Raw genomic sequence first — 19,506 nt, 5'->3', positions numbered from 1 at the left:
CTTTTATTGTTTAAATATCTGTTTCGAACAAAAATTGGTAATAAAAAATTATTTATATATTATTTAATCATGAAAATGAAAAATTACGAAATATTTATTAATTGTACAGGCTTTGTAAGTTCTATGTAAAATCTCGTTATGTTTTCTAATTTCATAGATATTACAAACGAAATCTTTTGTAGAAAAGAAATAAATTGTTTACAGTAAAATCTGTTTTTTTTTTTCCTTTTTTTTTAGATTTCTTTTCTTAGTTCCAACTATCAATTTGTCAGAAGATCGATCAAATGTGAAATTCGAGTCCCAATGTGTATCGAATATTGTAATGTATGTACACACACATACATACACAATGCCCTTGTATTTCATGAGATAATGATCTTGTCCTGCATATAAATAATAACAATAATATATAGATGCGCGTTTGTGTTCTAGATTTCTCGGAATAATATACGAATAACTCTTTCTCTTTTTCCTTTTCTCTTTGATGCTTTTTTACGAATAATGATGTCACATAGATTCCGCAGGATGTTTTCTTTACTTAAAAACCAAAGCATAAGTATTAAGTTTACTATATTATAGTTAGTCTCCCTTGCTCTCCCTCCCGCCATTGCTCTTTCGTTTTCGAGATGCGTGATTTCACGTCAACTTTCGTGAAATCGATCAAACTCTTATCTTTATATTTCTGACAAAGTATAATCTCTCAGAAATCTCATAATATAATATATTGTGCATGATTTTTAGATCAAACGGAGCATTCCATATAATTTCAATTGGCATTACTTTTGAAATATATATTTGTATAAATATATATAAATAAAAAAATATCAAGATTATATTTATATATATTTATATAAAGCTAGATTTCAGGAGTAGTTTGACTGATAATGCTACGAGAATTTGACTGTGCCAGAAAATATTAGTAATATGCGCAGGAAGGATTGTATAGATCTTGTATGCGTTCTAAGATGTATACCTCGAATTTCCTCTCGCCTGTTAATAAACTGATAATAGGATCATATATTATTTATAATTTTAAGCAGTGTAGCGTTAAAGATTTTTATTAAAAGTCTGCATTTGGATTCATACATGCTTTGATATAAAATGTCCCAATCGACTTTTGAAGATTTTGACATACTACTTTCAGGTTTTCGTGATTCCTCGTTAGGATATAGCTATCATGAATAGGACGATAATTATGTAGGATGCATATTTTTAATAGGAAATAAATGATCTGGAAATGTGAATGTGAAACATCGTCTTTGTGCATATAATGATTGTTTTATAGATTTTTCAAGATTTAATATAATTCAGTGTAGTATGGTCGTGTAGTGTAAACCTCTAATGAGAAAAAGTAAATTTTCCAAAACATGCATATGCTTCCTACATCTGAGACTGAACTAATTTACATAGAGTGTACACACATACATATACACACTATAAAAGTCTTTCTCAAATATATATTTTGAATTCACACATGATTATGTTTTTTAAATATCTTTTGTAATGATATTTATGCGAAAGAAAAATTAAAGCGTCCTAATTTATGATAAACAACTTTTTTATGCAGCAGTGATCTTTTATTGTTTAAATATCTGTTTCGAACAAAAATTGGTAATAAAAAATTATTTATATATTATTTAATCATGAAAATGAAAAATTACGAAATATTTATTAATTGTACAGGCTTTGTAAGTTCTATGTAAAATCTCGTTATGTTTTCTAATTTCATAGATATTACAAACGAAATCTTTTGTAGAAAAGAAATAAATTGTTTACAGTAAAATCTGTTTTTTTTTTCCTTTTTTTTTAGATTTCTGTGGTAAAATTTTACTTTTAACTTTAACCGAATTAATAGATATTGATTAATTAAACTAGTTTTATTCCAGGAATAATTACAAACAATTTCGGGATAAGAATCAGGAAAATCAAATTTCAATTTCGCGCTATGAAAATGCACTTCGTACATATCAGCTGATTTCGGAACACATCCTTTTACTTATCAAGCGTAACCTGAGTTGTCCATCGAGAGACATGCAAGAGTGGCTTTTAAAATTTGCATTTCATTCATTAATTTATTGTTGAATTTTCACTTTGTTGTTGTGAATTATGCGCACATCATAATTAAATGCATTGAATATATTTATGTATATTGAGGCGGTGGCTTGTGCAGTTTCATCTAAAAAACATAGTCTAAAGTGGTATGTATATTTTTCCTTCAGATTATTTATTTTAAAGCTAAATTGATAAGAGTATTTTAAAAAAGAAGTGCAAAGAGAAGAAAATATAGAAGTATTTATATAATGCGTAATTATATACAATCGATATTTCAGTTTCCACTCAATTTTATTTTCAAATTATATATTCAATTTTATCAAATTATATTTCTATATATATGTATAGCGTATAATCTTTTAAATATATATGTATTAGCTTTACTTCATTGTGATAATAACATGATATAAAATATTGCTCTCTTTTCTTCCATGAATTAAAATGCTTGAAACTGATTTAAGGAGTTAAGAGTAACAAAAGTTGTCATGAAATGCTTATCACACCAATAAATATGATATGATATGGAAAGAGCTTTATTTTTGTAAGAAAATATGACACACATCTTTATATATTTCTTCTTGGTATGTGTTTTGTAGAAAATGATAGATATAAAAAGTAATTCTCCTATCGTTGGAGAAAGTGATTCACATTATGAGTCAAGAATACGAGCGAATAGTTCTGGTACAGGAACGTCGACGCCGTCATCCTTTTCTGACTACATGACAGGAGAAGCAGATGATAGCTCTGACAGCAAGGGAACTATTCCATTCAGCCTAAAATCAGTGGAAACTATGCTCTCATTATCCAAAGTATACAAAATAATTGAATCAAGTCCAATCTCTAATTGATAAGTTAATATATAAAAAGAGTTGAAATTTGTCAAACATCTATTTTAATTAATTATCAGTATATATCTTTTGATTAAAGAATAATTAAATTTGTTTAATTGACATTATTTTGTTATAAACGAAAAATGAAGGAACTAACACAAATTATCTTCTCGTTTAGGATGCCTCCGAAGAGAATCTTAAGGAAATGGTACACAAGTGTAAGTTGATGGTGCTGGAGAGCGCCGAGTGTTCAGATGAGCGTAAATGGCTTGTTCGACGGCTAATCGAGTTACGTTTACGCGCGCAGGAGTTGCGCGAGACCTCGGACGAGAATCTTTTCGAAACTTGTGTGATTCTTGGGCATCATTTCGTGCCTCAGAAATACCACATCACCACATCTGGTCCGGTTTACTGCGATCACTGTAGCGGAGCAATCTGGGCGATGCTACAATCGTGGTATATGTGCAGCGGTAAATGTTAAACAATTTAGCGTGCCTTGATCATGTTGATTAATGAACACTAATATCTATATACATATATCAATGTAGATATTGAGTTAATAGAATTAATGAATAACTGCAAATCTTGTTATATAATGATTATGAAGATGCGATATTTTTTATTTCAGATTGCAAATTTAGTTGCCACTGGAAATGTCTGAACAATGTGTGCCGTGTTTGCGTACATGTAATCGCCAGCGAAGCCGGCGGTTACACCCATACGAAGGATATCTGTCCAGAGCAAGGCCTTTCCAAACAGAGCTACCGTTGTGCGGAATGCAAAGTGAGAATAACATTCAGTAAGTATTTGATGACTTTAGATTACAAGAAAGTCAGATCAATATTTTACTAATAATAGATAGATGAAATAAACATTTGTCTATTTGTTGTTTATTTTATACGTTTGCTTATTACTTCGTTCATTTATAATTGGGCGCGGAGATATCCCGTGAGATAATAATAGTAAGTACATTGTTGTCTTCTTGCAAGCTTTCTCGAAAGGATTATCGCTATCTTGCTTCGGCAGTTCCTTTAAGCATACAGGTATTTGAGATATTAATATCTTTACATTAACAACGTTATCACATGTGCATATACATTATTACTTTGATGCAAATTCTTTATAACTCCGTTTTCATGTCTTGCTTCAATCTCTTATCACATGCGATTATGTTAGGGAAACTTTTGTAAAATTTGTCGATATATATAGTAATAGAATTTTCTATTAAATCAACCATACATCAAATATTTACATTTCCCGCAAACATATTTCTGTTGAATCGCACAATATTTATGATTATGTACAATCTGCTAATAAAGAAATAACGGTTTTAGAATCGGCGTGGGTGGAGCCGCGACTTTGTGACTATAGCGGTCTGTATTACTGTCAGAGATGCCATTGGAATACAGCCATGGTTATTCCTGCGAGAGTAATCAGAAACTGGGATATGGAACCGCGTCTGGTGTCCCGCGCCGCGGCACAGCTTCTTATGCTCTTGGAGGATCGTTCTGTATTGTCGTTGGAAGAATTAAACCCGAAACTCTTCACTCTGGTCCCGGATCTGTCGCTCGTAAAGGTGAGGCCCATTGTGTATGTACAATATATATCTGAAATATATACAAAAAGAATTTTTCTCTGGAAATATGCTTGCAAACGCTTCGTTCAAAAGATATTGATTTCTTAAGTTATAGAATTATAGGAATGAATAATGTTGAAATAATATAGGTTTATCCTCTTTATTGCATTACAGTAACAAAAATTTAATTATTAAATGCTTTGTTCAAAATGATGGCCTCCAGCTCGGAAACAAGCATTGCACCTATCAATGAGAGAACAAGTGGCTGATTGATGTTATATATCTGTAATTTCTTCGCACACTTGCAATATCCTCCGTTTTAGCTTTGTTTACAGTGTAAGCCAGTCAATGATCTTCGATCTTCAAAACAAAAAAAAGGAACATTTCGATATTATTCATTTCTATAATTCTGTAACTTCAAATTCATATTTCAAGTTTGGCCATTTAACCCAGGAATACCCTATATATATATACTTATTGTTAGATTAATAAAATCAACTTAGAAGTAACTATAGATAAATGTTAATTTTAAATTAAATATATCTTTTTTATTGAAATAAAATTGTGAAGGATTTAAATGATGTACCTGCAATATTTCGTGATTACAATATATATCAAACTATTAGTTATACTTCTCTGTAATAAATACGGTAATTTTAATCTGAGAACATTTATATTTCGAATAATAATGTGACGAAAGCTGTGCGAAAGAATTAATAAATTGATAATATCTATATGTATATGCAAAGATTAAATCAGATTTTAATTGATTAAATTGTAGCGAATGCGAGGGGAAATGCAAATGATGAAGAGATACTTGGTTCTGTGCTTAGACGCTTGTGCTCAAGGATTACCGTGGAAAATCGGGTTGCGCACGCATATGATTGAGAATTCAGGTAACTATTCCATCAAGGATCTCATCGATCTTCAGAATGGCATTCTTCTGGATGAGCTTCGGGCCGCATATGATACGATGCATGCGCATATTACGCACCAATGCGAACTCTGTAAAGCAAGGTAAGCATTCAAGTGAAAAGGATGCATTCATCCTTTCATATCGATGCAACTCAGTTTTTATGTCAAATTCATATGTTAAAATCTTTGTTGCCAACTATTTTTGAATTTAATATGTAGAATGATACTTGTGGAATTTTTCTCTTTATCTTCTAGTCGGTATCTTAAAACGTCTGTATTTTCTGGTATCTTAAAAATTTTAATTTTAATTGTCTATAAGAAAATATTCGACCTCGACATAACTCGATCTTTATGCCGAATTCATTTGTGAAGACTTAGAACTACTAGAATAATAGGTGTAGAATTTCATACATAAAGTGTATTCTAAAATCTGCTTTCATAATGATATTGATTTCAATTATAACTAATTATTTTTTTTACACGTTCTAATCGATATCCAGAACTTTTTGTATCATTAGATTATGTATATATATGTATATATGTTTAATTTAATTCAATTATTGATATAAGAGCTAGTTTAAAGATGTTACAACGTTTCTCAGGGGACACTTATGCGAGATATGCGGCAACGACGAGATCATTTATCCGTGGGACGCGAGCTCGATTATCTGTTCGCAGTGTTCGGCGGTGCATCATCGTGTTTGCTGGGCCAAACGCAACCACTGCTGTCCACGTTGCGCGCGTTTGCAAAAACGTCACGCTTTACAGGGAGAGGATACTGCTGAAGACTGTGATACAGACGAAACTGCGGATTCTTGAATGAGAGTATGAAATGCTGCAAAGCATTGTAGAATATTATTTGTATAATTGTGTAACGATTTATATTTAGTACCTGTTATTTTTTTTAAGCGGATCGAAGCAATTTTAGTCTTTTTTATATATATCCATCACTGCATCTATTAAGGATTGTATAACATCTACTTGCGCTAGTGATTTGTAAGTGATTTTGTAATGCACGGTCTAATTACTGAGGTTATCAAGTAAATGTATTTATATTTATCGCATCTTTTAATATATATCCGATATATATTCGTCGCATTTTTTAATAGCCAAATGCGCGAAGTACCGGAAATGTATTTTACGTACACAAATAGCATAGTCGTTCATACACGCTGCGGGTTAACGATTAATTATGATGTTACATTTCTATTTTCCGCACAGAGAAGAATGCTGATAATAAATCATCCGGCACATTGTACAAATGTGTAATGCGTATCATTTTATCACATAATGATCTAAAGGATAAACAAAGAACAGAAAAGATAAACATGAAGTCCACGCTAAATTCACCCATTATCAATATACATCGTCATTATTTATTCGAGCCTTTACACTTTTGCTATTTGTATATTTGTTTGGATAATGTGGCATGATATATATGTATGTTAGTAAAATTTTTTTGGGAATATTCTTGACATTTGCACAAGTGTTAAACGACAATATTCTATTTATCGCAGCGAATTATACATGCGATTGATTTCGTTTGGTAGATGTACCGGCGGTATTTAAGTGAAGTGTCAAATTGCTGGAAACAGTTCTCGTCATCATTTAGTCATAGCGAGGTAAGCGAACGCGACGTGTGCTACTACAATGCGCAAATTTTTGCAAATAGATTAATAAATATCGAGAAGATACTCTTCAAGACTTCGTCTTTTCAGGACGAGTCTCGAAGAATCTTTCCAAAACTTATTAATCTATTTGACGGATAATACATTATACTTAGATAAATTTCGCCATATGTATTATGCATTAACAGCTTCTATGTTAAGTTCATTTTTAATAATTATATTAATTATTAAATAATAGTTTATTAATAATTATATATAATTATGATAAATTATTAGCTATTTATATCTTGTGTGTGAAAAAATATCATTTTGTTTTTCCGCTTCTCGCAACGGAATTAGCTAAAACACTACGTCGAATATTAATTACTTAGATTTGAAACATCGTTAAAACATTTTCACATTTTCTTAATTTATATTATTTGTTTTCAATAAATACATATTCCTCATAAAAAATTAAAGGAAGATTATATATGCATATTATTGTAAAAAAACTTTGTCTCAAATATTTTTACATATCATATTCCCATCTGTGAATAAGATTCCGATCATTAAGATTCCCATTATAGACAATATACTATGGTTGTGTTCCAAAAGTCACTACTAGTACTGAAAATCTATAGTTCACGTAATGTATATTATATATTTCCAGTACTGGTAGTGAATTTTGGAACACGGCCTATCATTTGTATTGTAATGTCTTAGAGATAATAAGAAATACTAAGAGTTAAGTTTATTTTATCTTTAAATTCATCTTTTCTCCATTTGTTATTCACATGCAATATATAGCAACGTGTGCATCGTGTTTATTAAGAGAACGCTATCGTTCTGTTCCTTTTAATTTTAGGTGAATAGATAACACGATGTCACGTATTTGCCTACTCGCACTTTTCCTCATTCTCAGCATTGCTGTACGATTCGGTGATTGCGAAAATAACGCCGTTTACGGAGATGATACAAACTGCACAAAAAGTGCACCTGGTTCCGACAAAACTCGTCTATCACCTCTTGAAAAGATAATAGAAGGGATGAAGTTGCCCGTAGAAGGGATAAAGTTGCCCGTAGAAGAGATGAAGTTGCCCGTAGAAGGGATAAAGCTGCCCGTAAAAAGGCCGAAGCTGCCCGTAGAAGGGCTGTCCGTAGATGCTATTATGAAGAGAAACAGAAATACATTGCGAGGATCCTTCAGCGACTTCTTCGAAAAACTTAAAGAACATGGTCTTATTTTTCCAGGTAATTCAATCATTTCATAATCCAAGAAAATTCGCAGAAAAAAGACTGCAAATACTAAAAGCGAATATTTTAGGAGAAAAAAACTTTTTCTGATATAGAGCATATTTTATTAAAAATAAAGAATATTTTATTAAATATCTACACATACAAATATATAGAATATATTATTAATATTTAGGATTACCGAATCTGTATTCAGTATCTTGCCAATATCTCTTTTACAAAGAAAATATTTGAATTTATTTTATGTATTAAAAATATTCCTATACGCAGTGAAAGTTTCTATGATGCTAAAGTTTCTATGATGATAAAGTTTCTATCAATTATGACAGAGTTTTTTTAATGAAAGAATATTACCTAAAAATATGATGGTTTCACGATCTTTTTATGTAGAGTCTTTAATTTTCGATTTTTATTTTTATTTCTATTAGCAGATTAGAAACGAAACAGAAGAAAAAACAAACTATTCGCTGCAGTTACATACGAACGGACATAGTTATTGAAGCTAATATATATCTGTAACGTTAAAATACATTTTTATTTTTTTAAGCTCACGTTTCTAAAAAAATACGATGTTATAATTATTAAAATTAATAAAACGGAATACATAAGTATAAAAATGAAGTCACGGAAATTTTTTCGCAAGATTCAATTACAAAATATTAGAAAATCTTTACTCTTTGGCGGTCTCATAAAATTTAATTTAAAATGTGCAAATGTGAGCCTTTCTTTAAATATCGCAGATAGAAAGAGAGAAAAACACTAACAATAATTATTTATTGGAATAAACGGTTACAGTAAATGAGACAATTAGGAACAAATATTTGCAAAGTTCCTCTAATATTGGGAACATGAAATTAATTTTAAAATTCTTTTAAAAATAAATTTCTCACGTGCTTTTTTACAGCGATTAATAATTCTATAATTAAAATAACAATATTGAGAGCTTAAAAAAAATGAAATATTTAATTACCAATTACAAAATATATATACAGACATCTTTGCCTTCAAAATTTTCATTATTTAAATTCAGATTAATTGTGTTGAATCAATTATATACGAATAAATGAATATTTTGTATAATTAATTAAATTTATCTAAAGGTCGTAGATATTGATGTTAATTGATCGTATGTGATACGATCACGCGTGAAAGTATTACCTTGAATTTGTTCGATTAAGCCGTATTGCTATTTCCACAGGTGCATTACTTTGTACAACATTGTAATGTTGGTATGAACATTTATTATCATTGCTATAGTACAGCATATGCAAATTGACTGATGACTTAAGATTTTTATGCGAATAATTCCGAGAGACAGAATTATCTTTTATAACGACGTGCAGAATATAGAATGCAAATTCTTTCGCCATATTTCTTATTAATGGCTTATTAATTTCTGATTTCTAGGAAAATTTAGTTAACGAAAAAGCATATTCATGTGTTTAATATATATTATTCGTAAATTAAAAACTTGTAAAAACGAGTTATGAAGAGAAACAGAAAGAGAGAAGCAAATGCTCGTATTTCGTAATTCGCAAATGAATGCTAAATTTTGTATTTTAATAGTTTGTTAATTTTGGAGGAATGAGAGATAATCATGTAACTATTTTATTCGCGCCAGAATGTAAACTTGTACCGAGAGATGAAAATGCTTATAAAATATAAAAATATTAGAATTACATTCTACATTTTAAATAAAATAGTAATACTAATTTAAAGCAATTTTTACGCATATGTGGAATTAGTATATTTATTAGATAGAATAAATATTAATTGTAAAAGAAGCATAAACGAGCTTTGAGAGATATGTTTTGATCATTGCACACGTTGAAAAGGAGTTATTGTATTGCAAGTCATTGCAAAGACTTGTTGGAAAATTCCACGATAATAACAAAAAGCGTTGGATAGAATAATCGGTTACTGATACACATGATGTATATTCAAGGATTTTTTCTTAATAAATCTTTTTTCTTTTTTGTATGCAATCAGATATTTCCGTAAATACAACCAAACATGTATAAAGCCGAACCATATAACTTTCGCAATTTACTTTTTTATGTCAAGAAATGTTTGGACTAAATGCAATTCAATATTTTAAATCTTTTAAATTCTTTTTCTTACTATCATATTGATTTATGAATTTATAGATATCTTTTAAAAAATTTGAGATAAGTTACACATAATATAAAACTTATTTCTTAGATATATATTTATTAGATAGATATATTTCCTGCAATATCAATCATTTGATTACTATTTTACTGACTACTCTCTTGCTCCTGCATTAGAAATTTATCACTGTAAAAACATAAAATAAAGTGCAGTATTTTTGAATCCGATAAAAAAAGAATTAATTGTATTACTATTGCTGACTAGAATTTTTTTGCCGTCATTTTTTTTTTATCTTGCAATGATTATACTTGTGTTAGGAACACTCTGGTGCGGCGGTGGAGATATCGCCAAAAACGAAAACGACCTCGGCCTTTTCAACAGGACGGATGCCTGTTGCAGGGCGCATGATAACTGTAAGAACGATATCTCAGCCGGTGACACAGAAGTCAATCTCATAAATAATGGTATCTTCACGAGGTAATTGAACGAAAGAGATAACTCGAGCATTATCTTCAACACTTGTTGTGTTGAACATTCATATTTAGCATCATCTGAAAGAAATGTTATATGTACAACTTTATTTATGTATGACATGTATATATAAATCTAATAGTATGTAAGTTTTGTTATCAAATCATATATTTTACATATCATCCTTTTTCACGAAATGATAGATCTGTTTGATTAATGTTAGCTTTATTAATAATTTTTCATTAATTTCTTTTATGTCAAGTTTTTGTAATTTTTTTGATAATAGATCAGCTTGCTTCTGCGATCATGAGTTCTACAAATGTCTGAAGGAAGCTGACAGCTTAATTTCTGAAACTATCGGAACGACGTATTTCACTATATTGCGACCGCAATGCTTCGAATGTACATGCCATTCCCATGTTATATAGCAGTTATATTCTGTGTTTGCTGGGTTATTTCAATTTTTTAAATGTTTGCATTAGACATCTTTAATGTAAATTTAAACTAAGTTTTATATACATCAATTTTTCAGGCTTGGTGATAATACGGCTTGTAAAAATCACTGCGCGAAGTACAAATGGATTGATAATCCCAAGTTTTAGTTAATCATAACAGGTGATTCGAAATTGGCAAAGTAAAGGAAGAGATTCATGCATATATTTAATCGTGTACGTAAGATTTTAAAGAATCCTTGCACTTTTGCAGTTTGTTATTCTTGACATATAGTTATATAACAGTTCGTTATTCTTAATATAACGACCACAGATTTCATACATGAAAAATCTCTTAAGAGAAAAATCTGTAGCCGTTGTATATTATATTTTTAAAAATTTGTAATTCTTTAAACAAATATCAGTTTTAAATAACGATTAAAATTAACAAGATAGAGTTGATTAATCTAATTTGTTTGAGAGGCTATTATTGCACACGCTTTACTCTAGATTTATGTTGTACTGTACGATATGCAGTAGTGTATATCATAATACGCACAAATATATTATGTGAATGCAACAGAACTTTATGATCGTAAAGACTTATTCACATTCTTTATATCCCACTTTTTAAAGTAAATCCTTTATTAATGACGCTAATCATATACTTAATTCAAGATTGCTATATGGTTTATTAATAATATTTGCATAATGACATTACACGATTGCTAAATATCATTTATTCTATTATTATACAATATATTATAATTTTATTACATGTTGATGTTAACAATTATTTAATAATCAAGAGCTTGTACGTGAAAAAATTATGTTAATATAAAAATCGTTCGGTAATAATATTGGATGGATTATCGCTTAACAAATTTCGGCTGTATTTTTTGGCGGTATGCCTCTTTTAATTACATGCGGAATCGTTTTTGGAACCATACTGAAAAAATTACAGAACATATATACATACATAAGCTAACAAAAATAAGCTAAAAAATAAAACTGAAATAAAAAATAAAATATAAAGACAGTTTATAACATTTTATTATATTTGAAACTTACGTGATGCAATCGATAATCGGACACACGGATAGACAAAGTGTACATCCGGTGCAGTCGTCCGTTACTTTGGGGATGTGGGTGTCAGGATCAAAGATGATCGCTTGATATCCGGAATCTGCGCAAGCCATGTAACATTTGCCGCAATTTATGCACATATCCTGAAAAGAAGAGCAATTATGTAGATGCGTGGGATAGATCCTAATATTAGGAATCATAATTTATTATTTTACGTACATCGTCAATCAAAGCAATTACTTGCTTCTTGTTATCCAATTCTCTGTAGCTACCAATGTGTACTAACGCTTTGCCGATTATGTCTTTGACAGTAGGTACCGGCGTAATTGGTTTTGGAGTGGGTCTTGTTACCGTCACGACTTCATCCAAAGGATTCGAATTAGCTTTCAACTCGGCTATCTTTTGTTCGCGCAGTTTTTGGTATACGCCAAAATATGGTATATTCTAATATAAAAAATGTTAGACTTAGGGTAAAAGTATTGTAAAATATACAAGCTTAATAAATACACAATAATAAAAGAAAGTGCGCGCTATTATAATTAAAATATTTTAATAGAAATTATTAATTTTATTGTTACACACATATAAAATATAATTCATTAATTTATTAATTTTATATTAATATTATTTTGAAAACAAAGAGAGGTATAACTATTTCTTCGCCAAAACTTTACGTTTAAAATTTAATATCTGTAGCTTTTTAATTTATCTTTGATTAAATTTGCTTTTGCTTACGTTGATATTTATCGAAAATTTGACAAATGATTGATAATACTTACTTTACCAAGAGCATGTTGCAAGGAAACAGGCTTGCCTTTTTGATGTTTTAATGTCAGTGGGCTCTGACCGTCCCAGTCCTTCATCTGTGGCAGACTCTTCAAATATAATAACGCTTTTAAGCCGGTCACGTAGTCATATATCACAGTGAAGTCTTGATTCTGAATGGCACTACAAATCTGTGTATTAAATATTTAATTACAAAATCGCATAATGTAATGTTTAAAGCGAAAAATTTATATTTTAATTTATTTCTGACGAATAATATTTAATTATCGAGAGCTCTCTCGACATTTAAATTTACAATTTAAATCTAGTTTGAAATTTGTATCGAATTTTTCTCGGGTACTTTTTACATCAAAATATATTTTCCCGATAATTTTTGATGAATTACCAACGTTAATCGATAAGAACATCGAAAAGAAAAGAAGTTTATTATCGTTGAATTTTTCATTGTATTTTTTTACCATCTACTCTTAATTAGTTCTTTCTTTGGCATTGCTCTGATGTTTTGTGCGCTAATTATTCTAAGTTGATAAGAGAATAGTGGAAGACAGTGAATAAAATGAAGAGAAAAAGAGTCGGAAACACGCTATACCTGAATGACCGATGCACCGCAATGCAAAAACTGCAAAGCGACATCGGCTGAGTCGACACCCCCGGCGCCAAGTATTGGAAAACCTGGAAGATGCTTCGAGATCGTCGAGATAGCCCTCAGAGCTTGGGGCCTGGTAGCGTTTCCCGACACCCCGCCGTACGTTGTGGACTTATTAAGACCTACCGCTGGCCATGGGGTCGCATCAGCATGAAGTCCCATTAATCCTGATACCGTATTAATGGCGGTAACGCCATCGGCTTTACCTATATCAAATATTAATTATTAACGGAATTAATTATTAAAACTTTTAATGTACGTGAATTTTTATAAAAATTTGACCACATTGAAAGTTTTGTATAAAGCTGCTTTAAATATTTGATATTATTGTAAGAAAATAAAATATTTAAATAATTGTAACATAATTCTTATTTCTGCAACGCTACGATTTATTTTTTTTTTTTTTGCACAGTGTACATATAACGATATAATTTGATGTAAATTCCAGAATAATTTGTATTACCCTCATAAGCTGCCTTGGCGATGGAAAGAATATCGGTGATGTTGGGTGTCAATTTTATAAAGAACGGTATTTTGACGGCTTCGCGAACCCATCTGGAGATGTTTCTAACTAATTCAGGATCCTGAAAAAAAAATCAATTCTATTTTTTATCCGTTTTACACTTTAAGCCTGAATATAAAAAAATAGGCACACACAAACCTGTCCACAGGCCAGGCCCATACCAGACTCGCCCATACCATGAGGACATGATAGATTTAATTCCAAGCCGTCAGAACCTGCTGCTTCCGCTTTTCTCGCCAGTTCCGTCCAATCGGCTCTGTTATACGTGCACATAATGCTCGCGATAACGATCTATGCAAAAATATATAATAAAATCTGATAAAAGGTTTATAAAACATCAACAATTTAGTTAAAATTATTTTAATTTTATTATTATAATTCTATTAAAAAATTAAAATTGTTAATTCAGCAAACAGCTGATACCGTTAACAGTATACCTTTGAAGGAAAATCTTGTTTCAGTTCCGTGATACTGCGGCACCAGTAATCGGCGGTTTTCTCGGATATCAGTTCGATATTCAAGAAGCTACCCTGCTCGGGTCCATAATGATGACGGGAGGTTGTACCTTTGATGATGCGCGGAGACACGTTGGTGACGAGATCCTAAGAAGAATTATTAAAAACACAAAGTTAGAATTAAAATATACATGTCGTTTGTAACTTGATTACTCTTTGATGAAATACTTTATCCAAGGAGAAGGTTTTCGTGACAGCGAAGGCCCAACCCGCTTCGAAAGCACGTCGGATCATCGCGCTGGTGGTGCAAGGTGGCGCGGAAGCCAGACCAAAAGGATTCTCGAATTTTAGCCCACACATTTCAACGCTTAAATCAACGTCATCGATAGCGGTATGAAATTTCGGTAATTGCGGAGTTTCCGGCACTGTCAGGCCGTAAGATTCCTACGTGATAATCAAACCATAGAAAAGCAATCAAATCGAGAACATAAATCACTTTGTCGATTTTTCGAAAAATATGAAATAAAAATTTAGGCAAGTAAAATTTTATTTATTGTATTTTTTGTAAATTTATCGAAATAAGATATTTGTAAATTTATTTTTATTATTTTCAATTATTGTTATATTATTACATTAATAATAATAATAGAGCTATATTTATTTAAAATTCGACAAAAAAAATCCATGCTTTTGCGTGGATATTTCTTGAAGAGTTTAGACTTTATAATTAATGGAGAGAGAGATATTGTGTTAGCTGATGATATACCTGTATGTATTTGTGAATATACCAAGCGGCTGTCTTTCCGTCGTTCACGGATTCCACGGTCGTTTGAGCGACACCAGCAAGATCTCCTCCACAGAATACACCTGATACCGAAGTCATCATCGTGTTCTCATCAACTTCCGGCAAATTCCAGCTATTCATCTTAATTGGCGCCATGGCATTCTTCACTGTTTTCATCATAAAGATTTTTTTTTTTAATTGCTACAATTTTCTCTCGCTTTTCTTTGTTTATTTAATTTGTGATACTGATACATTATTATTATTTTTATACACTAAGAGGGAGAGATTTTTATGATATCACATTGATATTCTAACCGAACATAATATTATCACTCACCAGCAGGATTGTATAATCCTGATCCAAAAGCCGAAATCACAAATTCCGCTTTTAATACGAACTTTTGTTCTTCATCTTCTATCCATTCGCCTTTCTCGTTTTGTTCGGTTCTGCAAAATTCGATTGCAAAAATTCTTCCATTGCGAAGAATGATTCGTTTTGGCGATTGGAAAGGTATAAATTCGCACTTCTCTTCCTTTGCCAGATCCATCTGAGAACAATTTTAAACTCTCAAATTTTGCTACTAAATATTTGTGTGTTCTAAAGTTTAAATTCTTAAAAAATAAAAATGTTTAAATTACAATCTTTGCATTTTCAGATTAAAATTTAAATAGTAGGCGATTACCTCCTCTGGAACAGCTCGTACATTGGTGAAGCCTTTCCGAAAGACGACAAAGACCTTTCGGGCTCCACACCGGAGAGCGGAAGTGGCGCAATCGAAAGCGGTATCTCCCGCACCGAGGACAATTACGTTGCCGTGAAGAGACGGAAGTTCCTGGTTGCTCTTGCAAGCGCACATTCCCGGCTTGCTACCTTTCGCGACGGTGGGCAGGAAGCTCTTCGAGGTGAAAAAGCCCATTTCCAGCGTGAGATTTTCGAAGATCGGTATATTCTTCGGTTCAGGTAATCCGATTCCTAAAAAAATTGCTTTATATCCGGCATCTTGAAGAGTCTAAAACATTTTTAAATTTAGTTATAATTTAAAAATGATAGATAACAAATCTCTCTGAGAATAAACTTTTAAATTAATTTTACTTGTATCGTCAAATCATCTTCGGATAGCGATCTTCCTAATTCGATCTTTACTCCTAGATCCCTAACGAGATCCACTTCGAAATTGACAACGTCATACGGAAGTCTATATTGCGGTATTTCGGAGGAACTTAATCCGCCCATATACTTTTCTTTCTCAAAGATCGTAATATCGTCATAACCGAATCGGGCGAGAAACGTCGCGCATGAGAGAGAAGCTGGTCCACATCCGAGCAGGGCGATCTTCGTGTTTGCATGAGGTACTGTTTGATCAGGTATTCTAATTTGAGGAATATTCATCTGCTTGAAAACCTGAAAAAATGTATGAACGTATAAGCTACAAATTACATCCATTATTTAACCATTTCACATACACAAAGCTAATTATATATTATTTAAAATACATATAAAAAATTAAGTAATATATGATACATAGATTCTATTATTATATGTATATCTTAAGTCAAAAATTTAAAAAATATTAAATCAAATTTCCATAGTACAAAATAATTTCGCAGAATTTAGAACTTGAAAATCGAGAAATTTTATATGCAAAATACAAAATATTTAATTATTTTAATTAAAATGTTATAAGAGCATTATTACATTATTTCCACGTTTCATTGCTATGTTACATCATAAGTTATCAAATTAAATATTGCTACTAAATAATACTGCATACATCCATTGCAAATTGTTGAAGACCGCCGATGTTGATGGGTCCTTCCTCGGTTGCATAAAGGTTGCATCCGCCCACGCAAAGGTCGCTTGTCGGGCAAACCATGCCGCAGGTAAGTCCAAGAGGATTGTCCGACAGGATTGCTTTGGCCGCACCATAGTAATTCTTGTTGGAGATGGAAGTAATGAAAGACTTGATATCTAATTGCGTAGGGCAAGATTTTTGACAAGGTGCATCAGCGCACTTCAAACAACGCGCAGCTTCCCTCAATGCTCCGCGCTCGCTCAAAGTAGTATGCTTGATATCGTCGAAATTCTTTGTCAAAGACACGCAACTCTGAGAGAGAGAAAAGAAAAATCTAGATAAAGAAATCGAGAAAAAAAGAAAAATTGAGATAAAAAGATCAATGAAATATTCTTTGCAACATATTTCACAAATTTTAAAAAATCATAAAAATATAGGTATATCTTACAGGATAGATTGTTAAAAATTACATGTTGTAATTGATATTAATTTTATCAATTAATCCTCTTTATAAAATGCCTGTATATATTCAATAAACGCTTTCTTGTTCTTGATCAAGATAAAAAAATATAATTTGATTTAGATATTATTCAGCTATTTTATTAAATTAATTTTTATGTAATCTGTTTAATTTATTTTTTACTACTTTATATTTTCTACTACGTAAAAATTATTCGGTATAATTAAAGAGTACAATGAGAATCTAATGTAATTACACAATAGTTGTTAACAATATAAGAAAATGTATAACGACAGATTGTAATCTTACCAGTGGAAATTTTTTTATCTAATCTAGATATTTTTAAAATTATTTTATTGGAATATACAGAAAGTATTAATATACATATATTTTATATAATTATATTCCACGATATGAATCATAGAATATAACGATATAATGTATAATATAAATTGTATATATACATATATATGTATAATTTACCGTTTTATTTAAATCAAGCTTCGAGAATAATTGTCTATCAAGTTTATCAAAGTAATTGATTCAATTTAAACAACTTACATCACATTTCTCGTGAATGTTTCTTTTCCAGTGCTGCTTGTTCTGCTTGGTCAACGCCGACGGCAGGATATTTGTATGATATTTGGACTTTGGATTGATGCTCAGTATATTCTAAAAAATATAATTTGCCCTTAGTCAATCATAGAAACAAGATACCAAAAACGTGTTATTATAATTTCCGTCAATATAGTATAGTTCTATTTCAAGAAATAAATAAAAGTTGTTTGAAAGATATCTTTATTTGAGAGATAAAAATAATTATTATAAAATAATGATATATTTATAAAGATACATAAAAGATTTTTGTAATTACTCTCTGTAAGTACAAAAAGATATATAAAAGAAAAGTACATAAAAATAAAGAAAGAAGATAAGCTGAAAGAAAATAAAAATTAGAATTTAGAAAAAAATTTTAGAACAAAATAGAAAATTATACATTCTAATTGATAATATCCATGAATATAAAAAATAAGAATAAGAAAAATTACATAATTTATCTGCAGAAAAAAAAAATTTTTTTAAAGCTGAATTGTTTTCCTGGGGCCCAGAAGAAAACGGTTTCGACATTGGTCTGATAACATTCTAATCATTCAGAGTTTCAGATATCTTCCCGATTTTCCCGAGTCCCTGATTCTCTCTCGTCTTTTGGGAAATTTTAAATTTTAGAAATAATTAGAAATCATTAGGAAATGACTTAATCTTATATCATCATTATTCACGTCGAAAATGCGTACTTACTTCGATATCAGGGACATCTTTGCTCAACATGATCGACGATAGCGATGCCATTTTTCAGAACGTATACAAAATTACATAAAGTTTTATGCAACAGCTTTATGCAGCGGATCGACAGCGGAAAAACCGGTATAGTGTAAGTATAAGGAGTTAAATTGCGATAAGTTTGCAAAGTGACAGGTAACTGAAGCAACTCGCCTCGAGTTTACCTGCTACAAATATCGAGATTCTTGGTCACGCGACAATTCACTTCGACATTTGCTTTTATACTGACAACGAGCTGTGTTGAATGCTGAGTCTGAGTAGCCACCACTCTTGGTCCCTCACTACATGAATTATGACTATGCGGCTTGAGATAATCTTTATAAAAGTATCTAGAAGATACGCGCTTAATTGTTGATGTAAAGTATAATAATTTATATTATATTT

The 19,506-nt window shown here is 30.8% G+C and overlaps 3 protein-coding genes across 4 annotated transcripts; 2 read left to right on the top strand and 1 right to left on the bottom strand.

Moving 5' to 3' along the window:
- Positions 1 to 277: 277 nt before the first annotated feature.
- Positions 278 to 6,429, top strand: LOC115241279 (differentially expressed in FDCP 8 homolog). Of its 2 annotated transcripts, XM_029816952.1 has the most exons (8): positions 278 to 2,198; positions 2,649 to 2,861; positions 3,061 to 3,352; positions 3,511 to 3,681; positions 3,872 to 3,925; positions 4,217 to 4,458; positions 5,240 to 5,475; positions 5,976 to 6,429. In XM_029816952.1, the coding sequence occupies exons 2-8, from the start codon at positions 2,652 to 2,654 to the stop codon at positions 6,190 to 6,192; spliced, it is 1,422 nt and encodes a 473-aa protein (XP_029672812.1). In that variant the 5' UTR covers positions 278 to 2,198; positions 2,649 to 2,651; the 3' UTR covers positions 6,193 to 6,429. The 2 variants fall into 2 exon arrangements, with proteins under 2 accessions (XP_029672812.1, XP_029672813.1); XM_029816953.1 differs by lacking the exon at positions 3,872 to 3,925.
- On the top strand, positions 6,135 to 11,245 carry LOC115241317 (phospholipase A2 phaiodactylipin-like). Its single transcript, XM_029817015.1, has 5 exons — positions 6,135 to 6,198; positions 6,924 to 6,995; positions 7,846 to 8,231; positions 10,664 to 10,823; positions 11,104 to 11,245. The coding sequence occupies exons 3-5, from the start codon at positions 7,862 to 7,864 to the stop codon at positions 11,243 to 11,245; spliced, it is 672 nt and encodes a 223-aa protein (XP_029672875.1). The 5' UTR covers positions 6,135 to 6,198; positions 6,924 to 6,995; positions 7,846 to 7,861.
- Positions 11,246 to 11,963: 718 nt separating this feature from the next.
- Positions 11,964 to 19,375, bottom strand: LOC115241278 (dihydropyrimidine dehydrogenase [NADP(+)]). Its single transcript, XM_029816951.1, has 16 exons — positions 19,081 to 19,375; positions 18,343 to 18,453; positions 17,301 to 17,633; positions 16,622 to 16,930; positions 16,212 to 16,538; positions 15,866 to 16,076; positions 15,511 to 15,695; positions 14,973 to 15,188; positions 14,727 to 14,891; positions 14,428 to 14,580; positions 14,230 to 14,350; positions 13,710 to 13,972; positions 13,114 to 13,290; positions 12,554 to 12,778; positions 12,320 to 12,477; positions 11,964 to 12,197 (listed from the first exon to the last, which is right to left on the bottom strand). The coding sequence occupies exons 1-16, from the start codon at positions 19,129 to 19,131 to the stop codon at positions 12,125 to 12,127; spliced, it is 3,078 nt and encodes a 1,025-aa protein (XP_029672811.1). The 5' UTR covers positions 19,132 to 19,375; the 3' UTR covers positions 11,964 to 12,124.
- Positions 19,376 to 19,506: the final 131 nt, after the last annotated feature.

Source organism: Formica exsecta, unplaced genomic scaffold (assembly GCF_003651465.1).
Source record: "Formica exsecta isolate Colony F162 unplaced genomic scaffold, ASM365146v1 scaffold475, whole genome shotgun sequence".
In the NCBI taxonomy this organism is placed as follows: Eukaryota; Metazoa; Arthropoda; class Insecta; order Hymenoptera; family Formicidae; genus Formica; species Formica exsecta.
This window is presented reverse-complemented; position numbering and strand designations above follow the sequence as displayed.

Excerpts from the sequence above, each read along its gene's own strand:
- LOC115241279 (XM_029816952.1), top strand. The coding sequence starts at position 2,652 with ATGATAGATATAAAAAGTAATTCTCCTATCGTTGGAGAAAGTGATTCA. Across the intron at positions 3,682-3,871 it reads CAAAGTGAGAATAACATTCA|CTTTCTCGAAAGGATTATCG; the intron begins GTAAGTATTTGA and ends TCTTCTTGCAAG. Across the intron at positions 4,459-5,239 it reads CGGATCTGTCGCTCGTAAAG|CGAATGCGAGGGGAAATGCA; the intron begins GTGAGGCCCATT and ends ATTAAATTGTAG.
- LOC115241317 (XM_029817015.1), top strand. The coding sequence starts at position 7,862 with ATGTCACGTATTTGCCTACTCGCACTTTTCCTCATTCTCAGCATTGCT. Across the intron at positions 8,232-10,663 it reads ACATGGTCTTATTTTTCCAG|GAACACTCTGGTGCGGCGGT; the intron begins GTAATTCAATCA and ends TACTTGTGTTAG. Across the intron at positions 10,824-11,103 it reads AATAATGGTATCTTCACGAG|ATCAGCTTGCTTCTGCGATC; the intron begins GTAATTGAACGA and ends TTTTGATAATAG.
- LOC115241278 (XM_029816951.1), bottom strand. The coding sequence starts at position 19,131 with ATGGCATCGCTATCGTCGATCATGTTGAGCAAAGATGTCCCTGATATC. Across the intron at positions 17,634-18,342 it reads ACATTCACGAGAAATGTGAT|AGTTGCGTGTCTTTGACAAA; the intron begins GTAAGTTGTTTA and ends TCTCTCTCTCAG. Across the intron at positions 13,291-13,709 it reads GCGGTGCATCGGTCATTCAG|ATTTGTAGTGCCATTCAGAA; the intron begins GTATAGCGTGTT and ends TTTAATACACAG.